Here is a 16695-nt window from a genome sequence, read left to right on the forward strand (position 1 = left end):
TAAAACAGAGCACCAGCTTTTTATTTTTCCCTGTAGCAAAGAAACGTGCAACTATCCGATGTTTTGAAATCTTATCCTGCATCTTCCTAGCAATATTTGGAGTGAGCTGTCTTTTACTACAAGTAACTAACCCACGGGCGCAGTTGACAGCTGGGCTGTCCTTGCCTGTCTTGGCAAATGTGGGGCTGACCCAGAGGGAAGCCTTCTCGGAAAGGAGGGCAAAATAACCCACCCATGGATAAAACCAGAATTTTAAAATTGGCATGGACTGCAAATTGCAATAGACAACTGTGTGGAATGAAGCATATTTAAATTAGTTACTATTTCTAACACTGGATTTTATATTAGCACGTACAGCCTCTGCTCTCTTTTGTTATCTCTCGTGGGGTGCAGAAGGATTTGTAGGCAACCTGCTGTTGTTTAACTTTGCTTAATCTTTTTCTTTCTTTCTTTCTTTCTTTCTTTCTTTCTTTCTTTCTTTCTTTCTTTCTTTCTTTCTTTCTTTCTCTCTCTCTCTCTCTCTCTCTCTCTCTCTCTCTTTCTTTCTTTCTTTCTTTCTCTTTGTTTGCCTGTTCTGGGTTCCACGTTGTTTATTCCGGAGCATGCCTAGGAACATGTTCAATGCAGAAATACACTAAAAATCAACAGAGGCATGTCTGGGCTGGGACAGGATTAATCTGAGAAAAGAAAGAATGAAAGATTTGGGTGGGGCTGATTCAGCCGGGGTGGGAGAGGACGGGGGTGCAAAGGATTTATTTTCCACATGGCAGGAGGAGAGTATGTTGGGTGAGACAAAAGAGAAGGGTCACACAACCATCCATTCTCTGGGAAACTTGACCTGAGTCGGCTTCTCCAGCCTTCAGGTGTGCTGAACTTCATCTCCTTAAAACCCCCCAAATATGTCCCGGCATCTTTGATTGGCTGGGCAGCAGAAGTGGTGCAATCCAATTGATCTGGATGGCGACCAAATACGGAATTATTTTTCAACAGGGGTGGAAAACTCATTTGGGACTCTTGAGAGCACAGTGTGAGTCTTGTGCAGGAATTGGGTAGGTCTAATGAAAAGAAGGACCAGGGATGATATGATAGCAGTCTTCCCATATTTGAGGGGCTGTTACGGAGAAGAGGGGAATCAACCTATTCACCAAAGCAGCTGAAGGCAGGACAAGAAGCAGTGGATGGAAACTAATCAAGGAGAAAAACTAACCTGGAATTAAGGAGAAACTTCCTAACACCGAGGACAACTAAAACAGTGGAACAGAAGTTGCCTCCAGAAGTTCTGGCTGCTCCGTCACTGGAGGTTTTTAAGAAGAGCCTGGACAGTCCCTTGTCTGAAGTGGTGTAGGGCTTCCTGCCTGACCAGTGGGTTGGACTAGAAGACCTCCGAGGTCCCTTCCAGCTCTGTTATTCTTCTCACAGAGTTATGTTCATAGGAAGGTCTCCCATTCGCTCAAGAGATCCATCTATCAGGAAGCAGGTGGGACTGTTCCAGGGTGGTCCCTGCACCCTCTTGAGTCCCCCTCCAGTTGTCCTCCACTGCCCTACCTTGCCCTTTTCCTTCCTGCAACCATCCAGCATCTTTATTTACACAGAGGCAGAGAGATACGCAGGGGAAGCCCGAGGCTGGGCCTTTGTTTCTGCAGCGTGCCACTTGGAAAAGGAGACACAGGGCAAAGGGAAGGTGCTGCTGTGCCTACCCCACGCTAATCTCTGGCTAATCCCAAGGACGAATCCACTTCCGGGTTTTAGGTCAGTGGCAAGCAGGTGAGGAAAACAGAGGTGTGGGGGAGGGAGGGGGGGCAAAGCTTTCATCCCAGACTCAGCAGGACAGTCATCCTTCCTGGGTGTGGAAGCATGTCCCAGTTTTCACCTGTGAGAGGTTAGAAAGCAGAACCTGCTGACCTGAGCACCTCCTGAATCGGGATCTGGAGGAGTTTCATGCAAGTCCACTTGGACGTCTTGGGGGGCTAGAGGGGAGATTCCTGGAGGCCAAGGAAGGGATCTACTTTGCAGCCCCTCTCTAGACAGAAAGGCATATCAAAGCAGCTGCCCATTCCCAAAGGCAATTTATGTTCACCAGGGAGACGCCGAAGGCTTTGGCCAACAGATCTTTGGAGACCGTACGCTGATTTCAGCTTTTCCACTTCTTGCCTTGTGGCTCTTCCTGCAGGATGCTGAGAAGCTCTAGAGCTCCCTGGCTGACTTGGAAGCCCACACATCCACCTGACACTCCACAATTACTTGGCTGACTCATCGCATTCTCTTCCAGAGGCCCAAACCTGCTTGGTGAGGGCAGGAACAGGTTTTTTGGAGGGCCCCCACAGTCCCTCCAGGTGGAAAGGAGGTGTTGGGGTGCTTCTTCCTCCTCCTTATGCCTCCTTTGATTAAGGAGTCGTCCTCTTGCCAGCCATCCCACCATCTGATTTTGTTCCTCCCTAATAGACTCATCGGCCTGGAGGCTGACAATTTGGCCTTGGGAAATCGTCTTCCACCCACAAGGCCCTCTAAACGCCACGGCTCCCAATTTGCATTAACTGTAAAACTGATCTTGCAAACTTGCATGAGGAGCCAGTAGAGGAAGAGTTATTTTCTAACCCCATTTGGATATTTGGGGGAGGAAGGAGGCCGCATAAAGATCCTCCCCAAAGGTCCAGCTTCCCACACACAAGACCTGGTTTGGTTTTGAAGTCTTCTACAGGTTTTTCTTTCAACTTTCAGGAAGCAGGAACAACACAAAGCTCTCATCAAAGCAACTGGGAACAGAGACAGCTCTTAATTAACTGCCAAGAGTCAGGCCACTGAAGGTGCTGGTTCTGCTACAGTGCTCCCTTTTATTTTGCTTTTGTTTTTTTCCTTTGAACAAAATTAGGGAGGCGGAGAAAAGAATTTGCCTCACCTTCCAAAGCTGGCTCCACCCTTCCTTCCCGGAAAACCAGGAAGGAATTGCTGAAACTTTCTCTTCTCAAGGAGATTCCTGCTTTAGGGCATCTCTGCCAGGACAGTCCAGGCAGTGGACCAGGGGTGCCTGTCTCTGACCAGAGAACCCAGAACTATTTTGAGATCTCTGGGGTGAACCAAAAGGGGGGGGGCGCATTTCTGCATTCCAAGCCAGATCTTGCCCCCCCCCCCGCCTTCCTTCCTTCCCCTCCCCTCTTGTCCCCCCCCACCAGGAGGCAGGGCCCCATTTATTAAAAGTGAACTCACCGTTCTTGCCTTAGTGAAGAGGGAGGCATTAAAAATAAACCAAGGTCATCCTGGCCTTCCCAAGTTCTTATTATTCATATTTTCAGGGCAGCTGTCGCTTTTGCAATCATTCGCCAAGCAATCGCTGGAATATTTTGGTCTCCACTTTTAAAAAGGAAAGCTACACCGCTTGCAACTTTTTGGGGTGGGTATAATTAGCTTTCCTTTGTGTGTTTGTTCCCTAAGGTTGCCAGCTTCTTCAATAATAAAAAAAAAAACCTCTTACGCCAGTACGTTAAAGAAAAGGTAGACGCTTATTTAGTTAAGTGTTTGTGCTCCCTGTTTCACTGCACAGATGAAAGTTGCGAAGCAGCTGAGGCCACAATTGAAGTGTTTAACAAAACCCCAAGAAGCCGAGATTCAAAGGCTGGCTGCTGAACCACTCACCAAGGGCCAGCAAGAAGTAATGAAGCAGCACTAAAGTACAGGGCACTGCCCTACCATTCGGAGAATATAACAAGGGCAGAAGAGAGGCACCCCCGGTTCCTAGAAGAGGGACTTCCCTAGCCGGGAGGTTGGGGGGGGGGACACTGAGAAAATTCAGTCTCCAAACACCCTGGCGACATCGGACACAATGGGGTCATAGAAGTGTCCTCCAGTTGAGCTCAACTCACTGCAATTCAGATGGAGACAATCTTCCCAAGAACGGTAGAGAGAGATTGTCCTGTTGCCTTCTTCCCAAAACCATTTTTTTCAACTTCCCCATCTTCCCCTGCCCTGGGATTCTGTGTGGTACCCCTTCCGGTCCCATTCTATGGAGCATCTGGAGAGCAGGGGGGGGCTGCTTCCTGGGAAAGACCCCTGTCTTTGTCAGCCAAGAGCATCTGCAGGGATCCTGGGCCCACAAAGGGTGGGATCAAAGTCCCCCAAGAGAAGAGCAATAGACTTATACACTGCTTCATAGTGCTTTACAGCGCTCTCTAACCTCTACAGTCTCTAAGTCAAAAGAGTTTTAGGAATGTGTAGTCTCCTCCCCCAAATTTGTGCCTTGATATCCATCGTACCACTTCCAGCTGGTCTGGCCAATGGGCTGTGCTGGTGGGAAATCACATGGCTACTCTACAAGCTGGAGCCCTGAAGAGGCAGAAAACATGCATTGCAATGCATCAGTCGTGCACTTCAAGGGAGGAGAGGAGGTGAAAGAAGGGAAGCCGAAGGTGTAGAAAAGGTGCTTAGAACAGCTAAAGGAAGGATCTGAGAACATCAAGCCAGCATCCTGGGCAAAATGTTCTCCTTCCAGACTGCAGCCAATAATTGAGGCTTTCCTAACCGCACTGCCTCGGGCTTTTCAAAAGCTCAAGCCAAGGCTCTTGTTTAAGTTCAAGGGAAGAGCTGGACTCTTTCATTCAGAACAGGCACCCATTCTTCTCTGAACGCACCCACCAGCAAGACTCCTCTGAATACTTGGCCACCGGCACCGGCAAGGGCCAGAGATCTGCATTGTCCGAAGGGCCAGGCTGTTGGACGCCAGATGACATTTCACAGCAGCTCAGCCCTGGCAAAGCCTCTCCACCCACCACGCTTGTTCCTCCTTCCCCTCTTCCTTGCACCAGCCCTAAACCATCCTACGCGGTATTAAAGAGTCCCTGGGTTTAGAGGGCAGGACGCAGGAGGAAGGACCTGTTTACAATTAAAGATCTCTGGGCTGAAAATATTCTCAAAAACATGAATGGTGAAACAAGAAAGGCCTTTGCACATCTGGATCCTAGAAGGATCTGGAGTTATTCATTGGAAGTCAACCTGCTTTCTCCATTAACGGAGAACAGAGTCTAACCTCCTAGCCTTGCCTCTGTCCCCCAGGGATACCACCCGACCCATAGTCTTCTACCTCCTCTTGAATACCAGCAGAGAAAACTAAGGAAGGAAACCCAGAAGTGCGGGTAAGTGGCTACTCATTGAGCACAATCCAGAAGACAGGACAAAATGCCACTTTGTTTTCTGCTCGACCAAGACATTGCAAAGGGAGCAGGAAGAGAGAGAGCAGAATGTGGCTGGATTATGGAAGCAGCAGCATTTTGAAGGAAAATTAAGAAAATAAAATCATGACGGTGCCATTTAGGTAAATCCAGACGGGTCAAAGGATTCGTTGCAGCAAACAGAAGTGCTGAGGAGCTGTTTAATAACTAGGCCCCACAAGTTACCTGTAATTAAATGTATATATCCCCTGGTTATAAAGGTAATTAAATCTATCCATATGCATGCCTTTGCTGCACTCAATCAACACAGCTTATAATTACGAGAACGAGATATGATTTTAGTGATAAATGAAACTGCAACAATACCAGCCAGGAGGTGGTTCAGAATATAACGACTCAGTTGCTGTTCTTCCAGTGAGAGTGTTGGCGGGGGGGGGGGGGGAGGGAGAATGAGATGCACACCACAACGCAATTATATTAGCTTCCCTCTTCATTTAAGAAGCCCAGATGCCAAGAAACTGAGCCTTTGAACCACAGAGGAACAAACCATTCCTGCTCTCTCACCAGGCGAGCGTGAGGCTTCAGGGGAAAGCTGATTATCTCAGAAGAGAGTCGAAACAACATCTCTAGGCTCATCCCCTTCCCAACTGGACATTCTCCCAATGGACATGAGCTCAATGTCCATTGTCTGGAGCAATTCTCTACCGCTGGCCCAGCCTGCCAAGATCTCCTGCACTCCTCCTGTGAAGGGGGAAAGGCAGGAAGCTGACGCCACACACGCCTCCTTTTCCTTCAGATGAACTACCTTCTAAATGTCTAAGAAACAGATAGTGTCTGAACTTGAAAGGATGCTGACTGCACATCCTTGCCCAGAAATGTAAATGCTTTAGAAATGGAAGGAAGGTTATAGAGAGGGACTTGGAGCAGAAGTCTGGGCAGCATAACTGTTTTGAGCTGGAAGGGGAGGAAACAACGATCTGATCATGCATTCCCTGTGAGCAAATACCAGCATGATTATTACGGCTTAGTTGTTTGCACCCTCTGCTCCCTACGCTGTAAACTGTATTCTATAAAAAACGGAGCTGGGGGAGGATGGGTTATTTTCTACAATGTGCATTCCATTCTCCCTTTTGCAAACATGGTGAGATCCTTGCATCACAGTCCTTTTCCTGTACTTCATATGGCAGACACGTAGATCAAGTTCACACAGGTGGAATAGTTAGGATGAATGTTAGCTACTTACGTGGCGCTTTCACACCTGGAACCCTTTGCCCTTCGGCAGGCTAGCTTCCCCTGGCCCAAGCGGATTAGCAGGAAAGCTACGTTTGCAGGTGGAGTTAGTCCACTCTGCGCCTAGTCTAAGGACGCATCTGCACAGTGTCGCATCCTCTGGCCACACAGGCTGCTAGAGCTCCAAGTTCAATTGTGGATGGAGCTAAACAGGGGAGGGGGGGAGACGAGGGCCAGGATCAGACCCTCTTCTGGATTTGGCTCCTGTCTGCTCTCGAGCCCGGCTGACTGTCTTCCTTCCGTCTCACACTTTCTGCAAGCAAGAAAAGCGGTGACCTTGCTCTGGTTTTGTTTTCGTTACGTTACGTTTATTTTCACGGGATTCTTTATTTTTCTTTCTCCTTCTTCCATTTGCTACAAAAAAATAAATGAGCAGAAATGTCTCCCATGATTTTCAACCTTTTATGTCAGATTGACAGGAGCGTGGAAGGCAGCCATTGCAACCTCAGGTGTAGCCGACCAGGCGAGGCGTGCTGGGGAAGGTCTTCCGCATCCCCATGCACTTCTCCTTGTCGATGAAGAGGCTGTTGGCCTTCACCATCAGGTCGTGCTCCAGTTTCGACTTGTTGAGGATCAGCAGCTGCAGAGTATCCTGGGCTTCTCGCAAGCGCAACTTCAGGGTCTGGAGGGTGTCGTCAATTGTGAACACTTCGTTCACCAGCCTGGAAGGGAAGGAAAAGGAAGGGGTCACCGGCTGCCGGGCCTTCGTGGGAAGCTGCTGAGACCAGGCAGGGCAGCCTGGAAAAACCCAGGCTCTGAGGCACACGCAGAGACCTGCTTGCGTTTCGCTTCTTTCTTAATGGGATCAGTTCTAGGTGCTTAAAAAGATGTTAACAAATTAGCCAAGACTAACAGCGATAAGGAGAAGCCTTGAAGCAGAGCTGACTTGCAAGGCGGGCGGGTTCCCTCCTCCTTCTGCTCTCTTACGAGCGCTGGAGCTGTCTATCGGCTGCCTCTGCCTAAATCCGGCATTTAATTCCCCCGCTTACAGTGAAGCCTGGCTTACGTTCAGCATAGGACACCCTGAACCAAAACACAGAGGCAGCAGGAGGCCAGAAGCAGCAGCCGGCAGGGCCCGATGCCGACTTCAGAAGATGTGAAAACCGCCTGAGCCGGATAGGCGACTCAGGGCTCAGGAAGGGCCAGGCGAGGGAACCACCCAGCGGGCTCTGCAGGGACTCAGCCTGGATTCCCAAAATTGTGCTCCGCTGCACAAACCGAACCCCCGCTGGCTTCCTTTAAAGCAGCAGCGCCTCTCAGGGCTGATGCGGCCACCGCCAAAGGGCGCCGTGGAAAGCGTGACGGCACTCACTTGAACTGGGGGACGTCCCGGCACAGCTCCATGTTTGGCCGCCGGGTCCTCGCTTCCAGACGGGTCTGGGCCACCTTCAGTGGACACTCTTTGGCCATGATCGCTCTTTCCAGTAACATGATGGTGTTTTCTGTCTGGAAGATTTCTTGAAGAGTCTGAAAGGGGAAGTAAAGATCCGTGACAGTTTTGGAAAGAAAAATGCCTACCAGCTTCCACTGGGATATTATCATCTGCAAATCGGAATTATCCACAATCACAGAATTTCCCCTATTTCAGTTTCACCCAAACTTCCTTAATATTTGCACCAAAGACAAATTCCTTGTGTGTCCAATCACACTTGGCCAATAAGGAATTCTATTCTATTCTTCCTTAAGAGGTGGTGCTGGAAACAGAACACGGTTGTCTGAGTGAGCTCTGACCAATGCAAAATAGGGCTAAACTGTGGGAGCAACTTAAGATCTTTGACTTTATTGAATAGCTACTGACTTATTTTCAGCTTGTGATCCATTACAAAATTATCTTTCCTACATGTAACTTTGATCCCAATGGTATTCTGCACCCTGTACCAAATGCATCTGTTTTGTTTTTCATCAGTAATGAACTCTGAATGGTTTCTGTATTGGCTGAGGAATTCTGGGAGTTGAAGTCCATGCATCTTAAAGTAGCTGAGGTTGACAAAGGCTGCTCTAAGCAATCGCATTTTTTAGAGTATTAGCCATTCTGTCCAGTTTTGTATTATTTGCTCAACTCTTCCTGTAGTCCATCACACAAGACACCGTTGAAGAATCCTGGGCCTGGGCCCATTCTCATGAAGACGACTGTGTCTTTCAAGCCAGCTGTGGATCCAGCAAAACCTTTTGCACTTCCACATTGTTCCCACAAAAGCTACCTGGAAACTACATACCCAAAACACCCACCCACCCGTGGAGTGGCTAGGATCAATCTTCACTGGAAGGCAACTTTTCCTCTTTTTAAAAGTTTCATTGGGAAGAGAATCCTTGGAGACCCTGAACGGGTGATACTGAATTGCAATTTTTAACTTGCCATAAGGAGAAAATAATTAAACGCACATGGAATATTCATTGTAATTAATTGATCAACCCTGATTTTAATTAAAACCCATTTCATTTTTGTTCAGGGCCCTTTTTCATTTTTGTTCTACGGCCCCAGGCACGTTAGTCCAACCTCCCAGTATAGCAAGCAGGCCAAAAACATTGTGCTAATTGGTTTGGAAAATTTAGCACTCCACTTGGTCTGGCGGAGCTGGGCTGAGAATAAATCTGAATGAGGACATTTTGATCTCTCTGTTAAAGTGAGTAACGCATCCGAAATATCTGTGCATACATCAAGCAAAATAAACTTAGTACGTAAACAACTTTGTGGCCAAGATTCAAGATTCTTTCGTAGCAGCTGCAGCACAGGAAGTGCCCCTATAAGTTGGTCAAGGTCCTCCATGTTTCTATGCTCTGCTCGACGCCCAGCCTGCTTGGAGACCGAGGGCCTTCTCTGCCACAATCTTAACTTTCTGTCAATATAATAAGATGTGCCGGCTCTCTATGAATTAATACCAAATTCGCACAAAAGAACCTGGTTGTTGTGCAGAAGGCATCAAAGGTTGCCCCTTAAGCAGTCCTGCACCCAAGAGCTCTTCCAACACAGGACCTCCCTGGGGAGGGCACGAACCAAGTGGTGACATGAATATCTGGTTCTCTTCTTTTCAGTGCTTCATGAGTCATTAAAAAGGATGAGCTTCTAACTTTCCCACAGTCAGATCTCAAAACAATAAGCACATTCAACAAGGGTGGGCCAAGAGTCCCAACACTTCCTCCTAAGGGATACTTAAAGAAAGCTGAACCCATCTGAAGGAGAAATCCAATCTCCTCTAGCTGAGAGGCAAAGAGGGCGGGGGGGGGGGAGCGGTGGGGGGGCTACTCTCATACTTAATCTTCGGCCTAGGAAAAGGACCAAGTGGAAAGCCAGATCCTGCCTGGCTTGTTTATTTCTTTACTTCTTCTTGTTCTGCTTTGTTTTTTCTCTTCTGGGGGAAAACCTTCCCACTGAATTTCATGCTAAGAAACAGAATAACTGACAAGCAGTTGACAATTTTTTCCCTGTCAGCATCTGAAACGTGAATTCTGAATTCAGACCAAACATTCAACCACTTTTAAACCTCAGCAGAAAGTGTTGTGAAAGATGTGATTTGAAGTCATAATTCTGTTGCTTTCTATTTTAAAAAGTAGAATTAAGGAAAAGCAGGAAGGGAGTGGATGCGTATTTGCAACCCCCTCAGCCTTCCTGCCTACCAGCAACATGATCTTAACTACACCTAATGACTACATATAAAATTCGCAATGCAAAATAATTCACATCATTTCAAAGGGTGTGATCTTACTAGCAGGTGATGTCAACAATCCTGCATCTCTGAAGAGCTGTATTTGAAGGATCAGAAATCAGTGCAAAAGAGAGAAAAAAGAGGAACACAAAGAAGTTCAGAAGTGGCTGTAGATTAATTTCTATAGCTCTTCAAAAGACGCCCTCCTGTTCCAGAACATAAACACCAATTAGCTCACTGGCATTCTTAGCTATTCAGTTCAGTTCCCTTCTGGCTCCACTGGGAGCAAAGGAAGAGAGCCACACGGTCCTTTTTTATAGGGCTACAGGTCGCTTTCAATTCCCCTGCTTCTATGAAATGCTACCATCTGTTGTCCAATGGACACACAAAACACCAGGGACTCAACCTATGGAAGACAGCACTTAGCCTCTCTTTAATGTGACACAGAGTGAAAGAAGCTAGGTGGAAAATGGATGTTCCTGCTCTGTCTAACTATACTGGTTTAATCTGAATTCAAACAGCTCCAGATTTATTATAGAAGTTATTGGGGGAGGTGGGGGGGACTGACAAAGGTTTCACTGAAAGCCATAATTCATCCGTGCTTGTGACTGTTCTCCTGCCGGGCAAGAGGTTGGAACAAGAAACTTATTCATGCCAAGCCTGCCTGCCCACGTTGTCCAACGCTTTCGTGAGGTTCACCATTTGTTTCCCCAAAACCTTCCTCTCTTGCATGCTGCTGGATTGTCTCCGCTTCGGTGACATCACAGTGCAGTGTGGGCAGAGCAGACTGGCAGCTCTCCGACATCTTCTTGAGCGAAAAAGCACAGAAGGTCAGCACCCTGGACCAAACAGGGAGTTCCCGACTTGCCAACTCAGACAGCCTCCACCTTTGTACATCAGCAACCATTCTGTACAGCGTCCCAAACCCTGGAGTGGAGGCCCTGAACTGCTTAGCAACCAAAATTCCGGGCCTGATTGTGGTCGTTAAGATGAGGACCACCTGTGCTAAGGGGCATGCGATTTCAGCTTGCGACTTCCAGCAACAAAACGTTGAGTGACAGGTCTTGCTATAGGGTCTATTTGAGCAGGGGGTTGGACTAGATGGCCTCCAAGGTCCCTTCCCACTCTGTTATTTTGTCATTATCTCGAGCAAGGTCGCCAACCTTGGCAACTTTACCACTTGTGGACTTCAACTCCCAGAATTCCCCAGCCACCAACCCACAATCCACAAGTGGTAAATTTGCTGAGGCTGGAGACCCTGCTCTAGAGACTCCGATAGTTTTTCTGAACATAAATATACTAATGAGAGAGATTCCACCAGCCCAGAGCAAATCGGATGCTGTCCTACCTTCGCCAGCTGTGCTTGCAGCTGGTTCTTGGCATCTGCAATTTCTGATATGCGAGAGGTAAAGGACAAGTTGCTGTCAGTCCACTGTTTCCACATATCATCAGAGGTGATTTCCAACGTGTGGTTTGCTTCCTCGCAGAGGATGGCCGTGTTGGCTCGGGCGTTCTGGGAATACCGGATGTTGTCATCACTAAACTTCGCCCAAGTTTCAGGGACGGAGACTCTGCAAGGCAAGAACCAGAGTGGCTTTGGAAAATGAAAGGAAACTATCATTTCAAGTGACAGGGAACTGGGTCAAAATTATAGCCCGGTGCTAATAACAGGAAAAAAGACGGTGGGATATAAAGCGTTCCATTAAGTGCAGAGTGGTCATTTCTCTTCTTGCTGACTATGGGATGGTGAAAAACGCCTCAGAGATTTAAACAAAGACAACTAGTGGATATGTGCAGCTCCGTGCACACAATGGAGAAGAGGATCTCTTTAATGTGGAATGTAAGAACCAGTTAACATTGTTGAGGAGCCATCTAAGGTTGGTATGGAATACTTTTAACATGCATTTCAGGCTAGGAAAAATGTCTTACGGATTTTTTCCCCTTAACTTTTTTCTGTAAGGCAAAGCGCTCACTGACGTCCCTTATCCAGTGTCCAATCATCAATGAACCAGCTCTGACAAACTTCATGAGATCGGCTCTTTCTTATCCCCGCATTCATTTAGCCGCTACTTAAATGACTATGAGGGGATAATCCGGTACTTACGTTCCATCAATTTTCTCAATTCCATGGTAATAGTTGATGCTGTCCGAAGTATTCCTCAAATTATAGCATTTTTCGTCAATAAAATGAGCTGAACTTTTATCACCGAGATCCCGCTCAAGTGCATGTTGAGCATCTCTGTTAAGGCTGGAACAAAGTTTTATGCGGTTATCTTCTTTTCTCTCCCAATATTATTATTTAAAGGAGTCAAGGAAAAGGCACAGGAAGTTTCTCTACATTCCCAGATTGCAAGGGGGTGGGGAGAGCCATGAATTTTAAGCCTACAGTTTTGTCCCTTTGACAAGAAGACTGCAATTGATGTTTGCTGAGTTCCCGATTATCACACTTTCCTTTCAGTAAGACAAAAGAGTGAAGAGAAAGGAGTCCTGCTACCACTACCTGTTGAATTTCTGCCGACTATGACAGTCTAAGTAGAATATGTGGGTGGGGGATGGTGGTCCAGGAGTCCCAACAATCATGCTAGTTTAGCCATTTCTTTTTTTCTCACCCCCCTGCCTTTGAAGGCTGCTTCCGGTTGGCCCTCTGGATGCTCCCCAGTTGGACACTTCTTGCTACTGAGAACCGCCGAATGAACTGACTGCTCCTTGCTGAAGGCCCCACCCATCCTAAATAAGATTCCCCAAACCATAATGCTGATCTTGAACTGCTGCAGGTGTTGCATCATCCCCAGCATAGATCAATCAGACCAGCTTGTGTCCTGCTTCAAATAGCAGCCGACTTGTTTCAGAGCTTACTTCATCTGCTGGTCGATTCTTTCTGCAAGCTTTCTCATTTTCTCTTGACAAGCCCTGATCAAATCAACCTCCTGGAAGAGAAAAGACAGAGATTCTACAGAAGTTGGGGGAAAGGCGGTTTGTGGAGCCCTCCATCCATGCAAAAGCCCAGGAAAGGAAAACAAATGATCACAGAGAATTAAAGGTCTTGGTGACATTTTGATGCCTGGTGACAAAACCGAGACATCCGTGTAAATTTAGCAGCAGCTCTGGAGAGGCTTGTCCCAGCCTTCCTCCAGGACATCCGCAGACATCTTGTTTATTTAAAACGCAAAAAGATCCTTGTGTTACATTTATATGCAATTGCATGCTGGGAATTGTGATTCTCATTCTTTTTTATCAGCAGGAATGTTAAATGAACGGGGAGCTGACGATTCAAAGAAGACTCCAGATTGAGATATCTGCATCACAACACACCGTGAGTCTCAAGAGGTATTTGTTTAAACCTGAACTGAGACAAAGGTTTCATGATGCATTACAGGTATTAATAAACATAGCAGAGGCATAGCTCAATGGAAGCATACACAGAATTGTTGTGAGCTATTATCTTTCAGTAAGTCTCAGTGGCTGGGAATTATGGGAGCTGAAGTTCAACACAGCCTAAATGTGAGAAACCAGCTGCAGACTAATCCTCACCCTCTTGAAATTGGTGAATTTTAAACAAGTCATCTCCTTACCAGACAGACCAGAAAAGAAAACACAACCAACTAAGCTCATTCTATTTTATTTGTAAAGTTACACTAACAGAATTTTGGAAGCCTGAAAGTGCTGTTCTCCCACCGTCTCCTTTGCAGCCTGGGAAACTAGGCAGGGTCCCTCCTGAGCCTCTCACCCTGCCCGCTTTCCAGCTGTGACCTCTGCTGCCTCTTCTCAGACCATTCCCTGGGCAGCACCTCTTCACCCCAGTTTCCCAAGGTTTCTCCCAAAGTTGTCCCACTGGACTAACCTTACATTACTGCAACTTGCTTTATACAAAAAGTTCCTGCACACAGAAAATGAAGAGGGAAAAGAAAAAAGGAAAACTCTCTTCCTGGTATGTAACCAGGTATCTCCAAACAAGCTAATAGCATATTCGCTCTTGCTCTGAACAATTTCCGGTCAGCTTATCTTTCCGTGAGCAAACCACGGAAAGAGGCAGGAAGAGCAGGAAAACAAAAACCTACCATTTAAATGCTACTTTTTGGCAATTGCTGATACACTCTTTTACAATACCTGTATAAGATTCCTTTCCACGTGATCGTGGACCAAGTCAATTCCCATCCGTTTCTCCCGATTGTATAAGCATTCCAAGGCCACCTATGAGCAATCCAGACAAATCAGTGAGTAAGGCTAATGCTCCCAATTATAAGCTTTTGATGTTGGGAATTTTGCTTTTTTATTTTTCAAAATCTGCCACCCCCACAAGCAGCCCACTCTTTTTTCTAGCCTACTAGCTAGAAGCAGCTACAATAAAATTCTGCTGGATGCAAAGGGGACCAGCATGGACTGCTATACCGTAGGATCTGGACAGCAAACCTCGTGGGGGAAGTAGATTTTTTTTTTTAATCTCTTTGCTATTCTCCAGTGATTGTCTGGATTTTGGCAACAAAATTTATTTATTTATTTATTTATTTATTTATTTATTTATTTATTTATTTATCAAGAACATATTAGGTAATATATATAAGTATAAGCATGAATTGAATACATAAAGTAGATACAAATAGAGGAAACATTAGGACAGGGATGGTAGGCCCGCTGGTGCTCTTATGCACCCCCCTTAATCTGGTAGCTCTAGCATCAACTCCCCCCCCACCCCCCATTCCAAGGGATGAGCAAAGACAACCAAGGGGTGGAGGGAGGAGAGGATGAAAAGCTTCTGTCCTGCCTCAAGCCAACTTTGGCTACGGCTGCTTTGGGACCAACAGTATGTCCTGAACAGATTTGAAGAGAAAAGCTAATATGCCACCTAATGGCCAGTTTCAATCTCACAGCAAAGTTGACTTGGGCAGCTCACTTAAGGTTTCTAGTGGGTGCATAACACTTTTAAAAAATCCTGCTTTTCTACACTCAAGAAAGTGGAATTCTCACCCTTTTCTTCCACCACTGGTATTTTGTGAGAAGGCACCAACAATACCGTTAACATTACAGAATAATTCTTGGGCACACAGACAAAGCTTCCAAGAGGCTCCGTAGGAGCACTTCTACCTGCTTGCAGTTCAGAAATACAAACTGATACAAAATTATACAGCCTGAATTCTGACTAGATAAATAGGCAGGTAGAATTCTTTATTGGCCAAGTGTGTTTGGACACACAAGGAATTTGTCTCCAGTGCAGAGGTCTGATAGCAAAGCCAGAGGTTCTTCCAAGTCAAGCTGACTCCCGGTGACTTGTTTTTCAACCGGGCACAACCTTGCTTAGCTTTCAAGTCAAGATTGAGCTAATGCTGCCACCAGCAGAGAGGTTAAGACTTTACTGCTTCCAAACCTTTGGCACAGATTCCTCCCGATTTCTGAGCTCAAAAGAAATTGCCGTTCTGGCCTTCAACACAAAAAGTAGAATTGCCATTTCTGAAGCAATCTGCCTAAGCATTTTTAATCTCTTCTGATGCCAAGGACTCTTTTCTATGGCGGAATCTATAATTTGGAAGAGTGTTTCTCTGCATCACCACTGCAAACTGTCTTTGGCAGAAAACATTTTATCATTTTATCCTGCCTGTCATTTTGTGAGGCTGTTGATGGCCTAGTTTAGGGATAGGTTAAAAATAAAAAGTATGTTGCTATCCTTCTAAGGGCTTGCCTACCATTCGATGCATGCTGCAGTGTTACAGTGAAGGAGAATGTTGTAGAACTAACTTAAGTCCCACCAGGGAAACAGCTGGCAAGGCATCACCCCGCAGCGGCCGCAAGAGAGGCCAGTGCCTTTTCTCCAGCACCCCACGTTAATAGCAGCCTGATAGCACTGGGGGCGCCACACTTGCCTGGAGAGGCCCCTGGGCTTCATCAGCCGCACACTCCAGGCGCCGCTTGGCAGTGTCCAGCGCACGGGTATCATGCAGCAGCCGCTCAAGCTCATAGGTCAGCTCGGACCGCCAGAAATCGATGTCGGCCAGCCTCTGCCCCAGGTTTTTCCCAGAATCCTCCTGCTGCTGCCGGGTCAGCTGGTCCTTGTCTTGCATGAGCCGCGCACTGTCCGCATTCAGCCGCCCAGCCCAGTGCCGGTATGCCTCCGACCCTTTGATCTGCACGGCATTGGCTTTGTACCAGTCATGAGGACTGTAGCGGGCGTAGAGGGATGACCTCACTGAGGGCAGAATGGTTGGGGGCCTCAAGGGGGCACTGAGGCGCCCGGCCCCCTCATCACCAGGTCGGAAAGCAGAGACCTTGTAGAAGAGGCTCGGCCTCCATGAGTTCAGGTAGCGATAGCCTGGCAGGTAGTAAGCCTGGTAGCTGTCATGGCTGAGGCTGGTGGGGGCCACCTCCGGCAGCAGGCAGCTCTTCTTTGGTCCGCAGTAGCTGGCCGTCTGGGTGGTGCCCAGGAATTCCATCAAACTCCGCAAGTCGTCACCAACCTCCCTGGCAGCCCAAGGCCCAAAAGCAATTCAGCTGCCCTGGGGGGGAGGGGGGTCTCTGCCCCTGCAGCCCAGCCTGGCACTGTGACTTGGCGCTGGTGTCACAAAAGGGCCCTGGAGGGCCCCCTCCCCCACTGCCTGCTTAAAATGCCTCCC

General features: G+C 47.3%; 1 protein-coding gene across 1 annotated transcript; it reads right to left on the reverse strand.

The window, feature by feature from the left end:
- Positions 1-6772: 6772 nt before the first annotated feature.
- Positions 6773-16515, reverse strand: TEKT5 (tektin 5). Its single transcript, XM_070955077.1, has 7 exons — positions 15949-16515; positions 14201-14284; positions 12950-13020; positions 12198-12341; positions 11442-11664; positions 7762-7916; positions 6773-7111 (listed from the first exon to the last, which is right to left on the reverse strand). Exons 1-7 carry the CDS (start codon positions 16513-16515, stop codon positions 6895-6897), a joined length of 1461 nt encoding a protein of 486 aa, XP_070811178.1. The 3' UTR covers positions 6773-6894.
- Positions 16516-16695: the final 180 nt, after the last annotated feature.

The sequence above is a fragment of the Pituophis catenifer genome, unplaced genomic scaffold (assembly GCF_029215685.1).
Source record: "Pituophis catenifer annectens isolate HBS135680 unplaced genomic scaffold, rPitCat1.0.hap2 SCAF_16, whole genome shotgun sequence".
NCBI lineage: Eukaryota > Metazoa > Chordata > Lepidosauria > Squamata > Colubridae > Pituophis > Pituophis catenifer.